Source organism: Coturnix japonica, chromosome 5 (genome assembly GCF_001577835.2).
Source record: "Coturnix japonica isolate 7356 chromosome 5, Coturnix japonica 2.1, whole genome shotgun sequence".
NCBI classification, from domain to species: domain Eukaryota; kingdom Metazoa; phylum Chordata; class Aves; order Galliformes; family Phasianidae; genus Coturnix; species Coturnix japonica.
The window spans coordinates 15,373,470-15,386,424 of NC_029520.1; the positions used below are offsets into that span (position 1 = coordinate 15,373,470).

Below are 12,955 nucleotides of genomic sequence, written 5' to 3' on the forward strand. Positions count from 1 at the left end.
AGCATATATTGCTGTATATATCCTATAAAATACTTCTAACCGAAAAGATAATTCTAGTAATAATGTCAGATTCCTAAAAACCACACATTCATTTGGATCTGTCTGATCTAATGCCTAGGGAACTACTGTATGGGATCACTGTTGTCCCACTTATGTACAGTGAGAAAAGGAGGGATCATTGGACAATGGCATTTCTTTAAATAAATGAACAATAAACCAACAAAAAATGTGCAAACAAACAAATCAAATGTTGCTTATAAAATGTATCTCATTACATTCTGGGGTTACATTTTTCTGTCCAATTCTTTTCTTGTCAAAAAGAGAAAGAGTTAAATAATGCCTGCAGTGTGGCTCATTGGTAACTCCTAAACCACATCTCAGTACAGAAGTAAGAACTGTGAAATCTATCAAATTCAATTTGTTCTAAGAAAGAAATCATTCAAATTTCCACACCCTGTTTTCTCTTAGGATTCTGTAATATTTTTCTCTTCATGGAAAAAGCAGCAGTTTCTGAATATATGTAAGCTCGTTTAACAACAACAACAACAACAACAAAAGAAAGTAATAATAATAAAAAAAAAGGAAACAGGGAGCAGAACAATATAGCAATATTTATGTTTAGCATTCCACATGAAACATTCTCACATTTTCACAGGTTTTCACAGGTTTCTTTTTTGGATCCTCACCTGTTCTTGCTGTTGGCGAGCAAGATCCATTTGCTGTCGTTGTTTTTCAATTTGTGAGGCTGCCAGCTTTTTCTGTTCATCATGGGCAGCCAGGAGCTGCTCCCGTAAGCTGATCAGCTGGGTGATCATGGTAGAGAGCTGTCGCTCTTTTTCTGCCAGGCTTTCTGGTGTACCTAAATGTGCAGAAAAAATGTACTGTAAATATGAGATAGACGAGAGTTACCAAGCAATATTCACAAAAGAACTGGCTGAATCACCAACGTGCTTATTTCAAGTGGCAGCTTGAAAATATATTTTACTAAAAAATCCCAAAAGAATGTAGCACAAAGCTTTGCTATGCTCTTAGAAGCGGAGGACATAACAAAAAAGGAAGCAAAAAGATACAGAGTACTTTTTTTTCTTTTTCTGACAGGAGTAATTAATGATGCAGCGTGTACAAATCCCGATCTCTTTTCCATCTAAATCTGCCCAGTGCTTATTAGATATAATTTTCTTTCATCTTATATATTTTATTAGGTGTTTGTTGTTGGGGTTTTTTCCTAACTATGCAAGAATGCTAAAGAAAATCTTAAAGGTTGCTGTTCCATCCAAGAAGAAGTTTAATAGTTTATTGATCATTTCTCTAAAATGCCCATATATCTGGTGGGTCATTAGGGTAAATGTAAGCTTTAGTTATGGAATATGTATTTAAAATGAGCTCTACTTGTCCCTAAGAGAAATGGCTAACCTGAGAAAACGGCTTAAAAATTTTCATTTAACTTTCAAAGTTTACTCTATAGAGAGCGCTTAATTAATATGAAACTACGGTACATTTCTTCTTTGCGCTAACGATGCTTAATGGTCTGTTTATTGGTAAATTGCATGGGTCTCCTAAGTAAAGAGTACAGGGTCCTTTTGCAAATCAATGCAAAAATATCCCATCTTACATATGAACACGTTACTCTGTCACAAACAGCAATGTCAGCTCCCATATTTGTGTCTTACACTGCATTACCCTGTGTAAGCTTCTCAGATCCCCAGTACTATAAGAAGCTGAGGCAGCAGTTTGGGAATATGGGAAAAGCACGTGAAGGAGGTTCACAGTTGGAAAGGACATAAATGAACCAATTGTAAGTTATACAGGAGAACCTAGAGTTAGAGAAGAAGCTAAGCAAATTGAGAAGCAGCCAAGTCTGTTATCTGCCACAGTGATGGGAGAAGCAGCATAAGAGAGAGGGTATTAGCATCCTTCCTTTCCTCCATTCACAACTGCGATAAGGAATTCACAGGGCTTTCTGAAGAGGAAGAAAATGTGTGAGGAACAGGACCTGGGAGGAAATGGAGAAACTGTCACCAAAATTATGACTCCACCTTCTTCCCAGGAGTAAGATGGGTATCTTCTAGGGAAGAGAAGAAAGAAGTTGACAGGTTTCATAAGGAGAGGGAAAACAAAACAGACTCTTGCTAAGCAGGTCACAAACGCAAGATGCTCAACCATTTACATCATGCTGTGACAGGACCAGTAATGCTCTTAGGCAGGCTTTCATTTGCACAAGTGTCACACAAAAAGCCTCCGTCTACACCTGACTTCTATCAAAAGATAGAACTCTCTCACTTTAAACAGTCAAAGTCACAGATACAAAAAGTACCTGTTCTTATGTACAGCTGTTAATTGCATTTTACTATATATAGTACCAAAAATATTCAACCTCTTGGACACTATTAACTATCCAATTTTTAAGTCTGCAACATATTGATGTTTTAGCATTCTGTAATGCCAAATCTATCTCAATATGCAAGTGACAAAGGCTTCTGACAGGGAAACACAAGTAACTTCTCCTATTAAAGTAAAAGTTTTAGAAATAGCACTTTTTTGTTTTGTTTTGGTTTGGTTTGGTTTTTTTGTCCCTAGAAATACAATGGCTACTTGAAGTTAAAGCTGCAGGACACTGAAATATTTGAACTTACTGCAAATCCTTAGGATGATACATACAACTGAAACAAGAAAAGACAATTTCTGCAAAAAGCTAAAAATAAGCCTAGGCAGGTACATGGCTGAGAAAATATCTGCATTGAACATATTGCTTCACCAGGATCTATTAGCTTGTACTGAACTCCACACCACTGACATCATTTTGATCGTCTAAGACTTCTGAACTGACTAACATTAATCCACTCAAACTCTCATTTGATTTAGTCTTGAATATTTTGCACCATGAATGAAAGCTTAGTTCATTGCTTTGGAGTATGTTATAGTACACTGACATTTATTTTTAGAGAGAAAGGACTATTCTGCCAAAAAAACCCTACTTGCCTATTATGGCAGGAAGAGATCAATCAGTCCACCTATTTTAAAAAGCCAATAGGAAGCAACCTGCTGCCTCAAATGATACTTATTGCCATTCACTGCCACCTGGGAAACCACAGCTCGAGACTTTCACATCTGTCAAGCAGCTTTGGCATTGTAATGCGGACCTCTAATCTTACAGTCATAAAATATTTTACACACCCAAAGCAGATATGCATCTCCTGCTCTATTTTATCCTGTATTCTTTGTACACTCCCTGCTTGCTTCATAACATGAGCAGAAAGGTACCATAAAGAGTACCAGTTAAGGCTATGATATTGTATTGTTTTGTTATGATTAGTCAGAACTGTTTGATACAGTTGTAGCATGTTTATACAGTCATTTCATTTTCTTTTTTCTTTCTTTTTTTTTTTTTTAATTTTATACAATAGAGAGCAGAAATAACTGTTTCTATTCAGAAACTCGTAGTAATTGTTTTTCTTTCTTTTTTTTCCCCCTCAGAGAAACACATCTAAAATGACTAACCCCCTTTAAAACACTCTACTCTTTAATTTGCACTGTGCTATGTAATTCAACAACAGGATAGGACTGATGACCACAAAAAGTACACTGTGCTTCTGGAAAATAAGGAGACCTCCACGAAGCTGCACAACACCTAACCGAACACGGCTCAAGACAGGAAAAAACATAAGATGCAGAATGTTGTTGTATGAAGAGTGTGGGGGGAGGTATAATTTAATTTTGGAGTGGAAAATCCCAACTATTATTTTACAGTTTAAATACCAATAAAAACGACTTGCTCAGAATGCAGACCAGATTGAGCTGATCTGGCTGGGCCAAGAGAGGTCATCAGTAGCTGTGTGCCATCATCATCTGTTTTGCATCCACTTACTGCAGTAAGCAATGAGATTCCTAAACTCATTACCAGTAAATAAACTTCTTCTGCTGACTAAAAAATACCTATAAATAAAATAAAGTATAGCTCTCTGTAAAATGTATTTGCCGTAAAAACAGATAAAACAAAAAGCTTAGTAAAAAATACACAGTAAATATGCCAGCATCCATAAAATATTATATATCACAGTTCTCTTTCTCTTTTCTAATCCTATTCTCCTGCTCCAAAGACAGCAGTGCATTTTTTTTTTCCATGGGGTCTTCCTTATCCCCAAAACACATCTGTCTTGAGTTTCTCTCAGATTTGTCAGGTGGATCAGTGCTCCCCAGGGCCTGCTCCATCTGAAGTATTTTAATTTGACTAAACACCTGATTTATTTTATCTCTCCGATGAGAAAGGCAGTTTGTCTTAATAGAGCCTGTCAGCCTACAGTCCCATTCACAGCAATTTACAGGCAGCCAGGGATGCTGGAAAAGAAGAGTGCTGTGATTCTGTATTTTATCCTCCTCCAGAAAGCACCTAAAAGCAGCTATTCACTGCTACTGCATGTGGCATTTTAGAACTGAATTAGCTTTTTATTCAAGTAACTACACTAGTTGTGAATAGCTTATCTGTAAAATTGCTACATTCACTACTGATTTTATTAACCTTTGGCTCTATCACAAAATGGTCTTCAGTTAGGAAAGACCTTTAAATTTGACACGTTTTTCTTAGGGGCCTTTATTTCAGTGACTTCAGATAAACTGAATTTGATCCATTGACTCCCCTCAGCAGCACAAATTTAAAAATTTGTGTTGTTGAGAAGCCGACAGTGTTCAAAGACTGTTTGTACAACAAATAACTGCAAATATAACAATTACTTTCACCACAAGTTCTGAGAGAAGAAAAAAAAAAAAAAAAAGAGGTCTCTTATTTGTGATAATTCTTTGGATATACATTCCTGACTTTGTGCTTATTGTCGCAAGCTCCAAAAATAATGCATTTTTAATTTTTCAGTAGACTATGATTGTTTTTGTGTAGGCTGGAGCACAAATTGAGATAAAATGTTTAGACTGAACAGGACTAAAGCATCAAAGAGAACTTTTGAGAAATTCTGGTCATAGGTCAATCTAACCAGGACTAAGAAAATAAAAAGTAGCTATAAATCTACTGAAAAAGAAAGAAGAGTTCAACTTGTGGTCTAAAATTACATTCAGAAAGAATTCTGTCTGTGGCAAAGACCTGCCTTTTAAAATTGATCACAGCACCACATTATTTCTGGGACACAAAGGAATAGGAAGATCGCACGTCTTACAATAAGATGCATTTACTAAAAATCAGAAGCACCATTTTGCATTATAACTACCTGGGTTCTTCTAAAGTGTTTCAAAGAATATTTAAATCGTGTATGCTGTAACTACAGGGAGAGAATATAACTATAGATCCTAAATTAATCCCTGATTTACCACCTTACCGCGTTCCCATTACCTATTACTGCATATTTAGACTATATTGAGATATGCTGACGTATCTACATGCTAACAAACACAGGAGGCTTTTCAGAGTTGGATTTGGAACTGTCCTTGTGGCAAGTTGTCATGAGATATAAGCAGAGCAATAACTGTTGGCAAAGGAAAAAGAAAAAAAGCAGGAATAACAAAAAATAGACTTCTAAACTAATCTCTTTGACACCAAGCAAAAGAAAACAAGATATAACTACATATTCTATCCTGGGAATAAAGGACAAAGTAATGTAGTCATAACTAAGCCAGAAATTTATAGGCCTGATCCAAAGCTTGCTGAAGTCAGATTTTTAGCTGTGACACTAAATTACTGTGGGTTCCTGAATATACTTCCTTAGTCCTCCAACATGTACCCAAATAAAAGACTACCAGGCAGAGGTGTGCATGCAGGGCTAGCTGATGTTGCTGAAGCACTTAGGGATCTTTGCACAGGATCTCTGCACAGCTGCAAAGTATTATCCTTTCTCTCAAATTCCACGATGAGTATAAAGCATTAAAAATATCATCCTTGTTTACGTACTGCATCTAAACTAACTTTCATCCTGTATACCTACAGGAAATACAAATTAATGAATCACAAATGATTATTTTTGTTATGTTTTCAGAATGAACACACAGCATGACTTATACGAAACAAGACAGCAAAGCAAGAGAGAACTGCAGTCTGTGCCAGAAACTAAGAAAGGCTTTAAATCACATAACGGCAGACCCAAAGTACTACCAACCAAAGAAATCCAACCAACAATCAAAAATGATTTTGAATCAAGTTAAGCAATTTCAGCATTAAAAAAAAACAACAAAAAACAAAACCAAACCCTCTATGAATCAATAACTTTTTCCCTTTTTTTTTTCTTCTTTTTTTTCTTTTTTTTTTTCTTCCTTTTTTTAATGGACATTGTTTGAGAAGAAAGCAAAACCACAATGCTAGACTTAAAAGAAAGTGTATTTGATCTTAGCTGCCCAGAGATAACCTGGTTAAAGCATTCTGTCTAACACGGCAGTCTGCAACACACATCAGATAGGCTGTGATGTCGTTACTTCACAGGCTCTGTCCAGCGTTTAGCATTTACCCTTTCTTGATTGGGTCACTTTTTAAATGCCACAAAATAGGGCAGCAAAAGTCAACAAAAATAAACAGGGAAAACAGAAGAAAGTAACAATGTAATGGAAGGCCTTTAGAGATAAAAGTCACTTTGTGAGGGCTGCCTCACTAAGGAACCCCCTTCCACTGCAATAGCATCTAATTTGAGTTCTAACTCCAACAGCAGTTTAAAAAGCTTTCTACTCTAAATGGCCCCAAGTGCATCATAAAGATAAAGTATTTCAGTAGAAAACAGCCACAAAGACCTCCATTATCTTATCAGTCTTTGGTTACAACAGCTGAACCAATATGACTAAGTTCTGAATGACTTTTTTTCCCCCTTCTTTTTATAACATGAGAATACTGGAATTTCTTTATTTCATTATCAGTTAGCAATTGTTGATGTTCCCATATGCTACTGTCCAGTCCTCAGTCAATAAAAAGTCATATAAATGCTTCCATTGTGCTTTGTAGCATCCCAGCGCAGAAGGCAGCGCAGCAAACATGTCCAGCATGCAAATCAAACTGGATAGCTTCTCTTGCAGAGGTGTGAGTTTCCCCCCACCCATATGTTGCAAAATGATTCTGTGACTTAAACTTTTAGCAAGGAAAAATTAACACCCTGTGCCCACACACAACAATGCAAATTAACATTAGGAAAGGCTGAAGATGTTCAATAGAGTAAAAGCTGTTTGTCATCGAAAGAAATAAAAAATGTCTTCAGTTTGCACAAAGCATTTTACTGTTATGACAAGGATGAAAATGCTTAACTGTTGATCTGCAGTATTCATCCTAGTTTCAAAACCATGGAAGTTCATATGCTTAAGCCATTTCCTAGGAGTGGTCTGAAACTATTGTAAACTAAGTACGATTTACAGAACAGGAGAGTTTAAAAACAGCTACAATCTTGCACAGGATAAACTCTTTCCAAGGCAAGCTATAAATCGCAGGGAGCAAAGTGAAGATGAATTGCCTCAGCCAGGTAGGGACAAGTCTTCATTTCCCATGTGAGCATGCCCACCTGGAGGAGAAGGAGGGGGCTGGGGCAGTGACAGCAGGGCTGCCGTCACAAAGGCCAGCTGCAGCGCTGTGCATGCTGAGCTGCAGGCCTGTCTCTGGCCCTTAGTGGGGTTCTGCACCTACTGCTTAGTATGGCTGGCACTGAGGCTCTCGTCCACCCCACCAGCCATCTGCCCAGCCAGGGGACATTGCACATGTGCAGAAGAGCAGTGTACATCCACATCGCTCCCTGACACCAAGCTGGGATAGAGGCAAGAGGCAAACTTGAGTAGCTGGGTGCAAGTACCCTTTCTCATTGCACCTCCAAGTACTAATGCTCTACTGTACCTAATTCAACCATGTGAAGAGCCTCACTCACTTATTTTTCCCTTCTCAAAAGAATCTGAAGGGTTTATCACTCCTTCAGACTTCACAAATCAAAGAGCAGTTTATTCTTCTTTAAGAACAAATAATTCACAGGAATGTACAAAGTACTCCAGCTGAATATTTCCCCTAAAGATTTGCTATTGCCCGATGGCAACTGAGGCAGCATTTCTCAACAAATGCTTGTACCTTAACTTTAGTAGGGTCTTCTCCTGAGATAATATCGCTTTCTAAGCCTTTAATTTATTAATTAATTTATTTATTTATTTTTCCCAGTCTCAAATCTCAACTGTTTCCTGGACTTCTTTTTTTTCCATTATCATCTTCTAGCAATTCTTAAGTGTTTCTGGAGAAACACCTTATACTCACAGATTCTCTTGCTGGACTCTTTTTCACAATAGCTCTAATCAAACTAAAGTAGGACATTCAAGAGGACATTCAAGATCACACTGCAGTGACCAGATCAACATAAACTAGTCACAAGTTATTACCAAGCAGCTGCAAAACTGACAGATTTCTGCTTAGGAATAGGACTGGATCGATTAGTTTCTGGTCAGTCCACAGAGCAGCACAATGGTACCTTGTGCCATTTTTCGCAATGTGCTAAATACACAGTTGAGTCCTAAAATTTAATCCACTTCAGGAATGTACAAAAGAATGTGATGTTAGCCAGAGCTTCAGCCTCCCCCTCCTCCAAAACAGCTCCCACGAAAGAAGGAGAATTCCAATAAATTGATTGCACTTCTCACTCTGTCTTTCAAACATATGAAAATAACTGTATCTGACATAAGCATTGGAAGACTTTAACTATATTGAGAAATATTGTTACTATTCCATATATACAATTCTATTTTTAAATTGTTTAATAATATATTAAAAAAAAAAAAAAAAAAAAAAAAAAAAAAAAAACTTTCTCCAGTTTCCTGGGGTGACTTTCAAATTCCATAACTTGTCACCTCATATTCTAAATAATATCAGAAATACATATTAACTGTTAATTCATGCATGTGCATGAAGACAATTTTTTGAATCAATTATTTCTAGGGTTTTTCAGCAGCAAGTCGAGATTCAGTGATGAGAATCCAGTTTTAGTGCTTTGAGTGGTTTTAGAAATGCTTCATATATACTCAATAATATCTGCTAAGACTATATGGAGGAGGAAAAAGAAGTGATAATACTGGATATAAACAGGGAAATACATATTAGCATTCCAACTAAAAACTCACAGCCAACCTGTTCTTACTGAAATAGAATATAACGATATAGCAGAGGCCACAGGCTGTGACTAATCTGTACAGCAATACAAACACTAAAAGATGATGCAAAGAGAAAAGAAAAATGAGAAGTTTTATTTTGTTAACTGAGGAGACTGTAGCCCAGGGCACAACACACCAAAATAAAATGAACATGGTGGTGTTATAGAGCAAAATTTGTATTATTATTATTATTATTGACTCTAACTCTCAATTCCAATGCTTTTTAAAGGAAAAAGATTACAAACAAGAGAGGAAGAAAGATGGTCCATTTGTTTAAGTTACTCAGATAGAATGTGAGACTTGAAAAATTTCCTGACCATCACTTTCTGTTTTTCTCATTAATTACCACTGACAGAATTTCTTTAGATTGAGAAGGGAGTTTATTCTGAGGATAGGAACAGTATATATTTCAGATTGTATTTGTGGGCCATATAGCAGAAAGAAATGGGTATTAAGAAAATATATATAATAACAAAAAATATAAGAGGTATTTGAAGTGAAAAAAAAATTGATATACAGAAAACTCAGTTATGTAATTGTATAACATTTTCTCTTTTGTAGAAAAAACTACATTTTATCAGGGAGCATAATGACAGTATGCTACACCCTATATTAGACAAACTATAAAATGCAGGTAGAGTGAAACGAATTCCTTTATTCCAGCTGGGACAATGGCTTTAAACTAAAAGGGTGGGGTAGGTATAGATTCAACTTAAGAAGGAAATTATTTTTTCAGAGAAGGGTGACACACTGGAACAGGATGCCTAGAAATCTAGAAATACTTTATATTTTCTACAGTACAAAAACTGATCATTATATTCCCATACATACAGTGCATCCATATGAACCACACATAGCAGCTAAAGTCATTTGTTTCGGTTCCCTATCATTTTCTCTGTGAACCTGATTCAAAACGTACCAGGCCTTTCATCAGCTTTGGCTGAATTTTAGAATAGTCAAAGGATGAATGACAGATACATCAAATTAAAAAAGCAAAATAACTAATCATTCAATATTATGGAAAAATATTATTTGTAATATTCTATTTCTTAATTTCTATACAGCTTACTGCATTATGTATGGAGAAAGGTTAGTAAGGAATTCTTTAAAAATACATCTCTTCTTTATGTCTGAGAATGCTTTGTGTTGACAGCATCACATGAAGATGACATACAAATCCATGCATAGTATTAGAAATTGTAAATACACTTTATTACAAAATTCTTAACTCTCCCCATGAGTAGCTTATAGATTAATGTGAAACTACAGAAACTGAGAATGAGATGCTTATGCAGTGAAATACTGCTCTGCTTTCTATGCCATCTTCATAAGAATTCCAACACAACAGCATTCTGTCTTTAACATTATTTTCCTTTCTGGATTATGCTTTCTAACCTTTTTGTTTTGTTTTGTCTCTTCTGACACACAGAAAGTTTACTGAATGGAGTTTTTCTGTACTGTTTAAGTTCTGGATGAATATTGCAGCTGTGTCTTGAGGAGTGATGGGTGGTCTGGCATGTGAATGCTAAGCTATTTCTAACATTCAGATAAAAATTGCTGTAAAAGGTGATAGAAATATATTTTTTGTATCCTTCTATTTAAGTTGAGAAGATGTGATGCTTTGCTTATATGTAATCAAAGATAGTGTCTCCTTTGGAATTACAATGTTTAGAGTCACAACTGATGACAGTCTGGAATAAGTAGGATCCTATCAACCAACATGCAAAGGTTAAGAGTCTGCTAAAGAAAGAAATGTAAATGGGGAATTCAGGACTGATTTTGAAATTGCTCCATTTCATTGATTGTTCTTTCATAACAGAGCACTGCTGGATAAAAAAACATTTTGTTTCCATATTCAATTTTAACAAGTGATTTCTGGGTATCATGGTACTCCTCAAAATGAGGCTTATTTTCGTATTATGTAAACATGATACAATTCCAAATCATCTATACATATTTTGTTGTTCTTGTTCTTTTCAAAATTGTATTTCTTCCTGTTGTGGGAAAAAAAAACAAAACAAAACAAAAAAAAAACCAAAACCACACTTGTTTGGAAGGAAGAGTTCTCCAGTTAAAACTTGTATCTTCAGTCACAGGGATGAACTAAATATCTGTTCCATTAATCTTATTCTAGAAAGAGAATTGTATATGTACACTCATAAAAATGACTAGAAGGAAGTTGAGTTTAGAGGAAGTTAGTTTAATATCTCATCTGATGAGTAGAGCTCATATGAATTAGATGACTTTAATTTTCTTGTATAACAGGACTTGCAGTTACTTGTGATTTCCTTAGCTGCTATTTGTCTTTCATGAAAAAAAGTTCATGATGTAAATCAAGGTTTTGCTTGTTTTTTCAGTCTTGTCACATTGTCTCAACTGCAGATTAACAACGAAGACGAAGGAGAATCGTATGTTTTAATTAGATTTCCCATTTTAATCAGCAAGTTTTTCAACTGAAAAAAGTTCTGAATAGCATTTTTTTTTTTTTTCTGATTTTTGTCACAGTATTTTCAGAAATAATGTGATTCTTCTCTCAAAAGAGTGTGGAACTTTTTGAACTGTAATGTCTGGTAATATATAAATGGAGTGATGGCAAGAAGTGAGAGCTGAAGTCCATTCAGCTTTTAGGTGTACATTTGCAACTCAACATGGCCAAATGAGGTGAGAAAAACCCATCTAATTACTGTACATTCTCCTGGTGCTAACCTAGTATTTTGGAGAATGAAGCGGTACCTTAGGTGGAACCTGAGCATCTCTGTCACAGAAGGTGAGAACAAACACAGTAATTAATTCTTTTATCTGTGAGTGCAAGAAGGGACAAGATCCATTTCACAGGAATATGTATATAAAAAGGCCAACAGTTTTACTTGTTTTGGAGTGAGATCCTAATACTTTAGTAATCTTGCCTCTTTTCCTATATAGAAAATTATTACCCAAACACATTTCTTCTATTGCATCGAAAATGCATAGTATACACAGGAGATATGTGCCCCTGTGAAATGTATTTTGACTTATGCTGTAGCAGTTACTTTTTATATATCTTCTTAAATAAGTTACTTCCATGACTTTTTAGTTAGTCGTTACACCACTCAAAAATGTCTAAATATAAATATGAGGAGTATTAGTACTGCAAGATTTATATACTTTAAATATAAATTTTAATTTTGATCTTAATTACATGTTCATCTTTCATGTCTTACAAATACAAACAAGTGTATCAATAAAAAACTTATATTTGCCTCTGAAGATTTTTATTGCCTCTGGTGATAAGTAATGAAGAAGCAAAGTTTATTGCAAAACAAGGACATTAGCATACCCTGTCGATCATGGAAGCTGTAAAAAAGAAACTTCCTGCTTCATTTGAGAAGAGACAATTTAGTCAAAAGCCTTTGATATGTATGGCAAAGCAACAACTTTTTATACATTTAGAATATGCCCACAGAAGTCAGTTGAAGGATTTACACTGATTTCAGTGAGCTTTGAAACAAGTCCACTGATAAGTTCATTAATAACAGTGTTAGCTGGTCAAAACTGGAAGCTTAGGGCTTGTAAAACTGATTATTTTAAATTTCTTTTGTAACTAAATAGTTTTACATTGAAAGTGCTACTTATACATACAATCTACTAATCTGGAAAACCCATTTAGCAGAGCATATTAATGCTTCAAATATGGATTATCTCACTTTTGTTTCTTTTTTTTTTTTTTGTAAAAACCACAGAGTATGAGAAGGAAAAAACAAAGTAAGCAGTGCTTGTTGGTCCCTCATGATTTAATTAAAAAATAAATAAGCAAGCAAACAAATAAAATGAACCCATTCTGGAACAAATTAGATTTCTATGAAAAACTAGTTCTGCTTCTTTGAAA

General features: G+C 35.3%; 1 protein-coding gene across 1 annotated transcript in view; it reads right to left on the reverse strand.

The window, feature by feature from the left end:
- The window catches only part of SOX6 (SRY-box transcription factor 6), a 399,666-nt gene that overhangs the window by 139,445 nt on the left and 247,266 nt on the right, over window positions 1–12,955 (reverse strand). Inside the window, exon 10 of the mRNA XM_032444750.1 lies at window positions 687–859. Coding sequence (XP_032300641.1) covers window positions 687–859 — 173 coding nt within the window. The remainder of the gene's footprint in view (window positions 1–686; window positions 860–12,955) is intronic.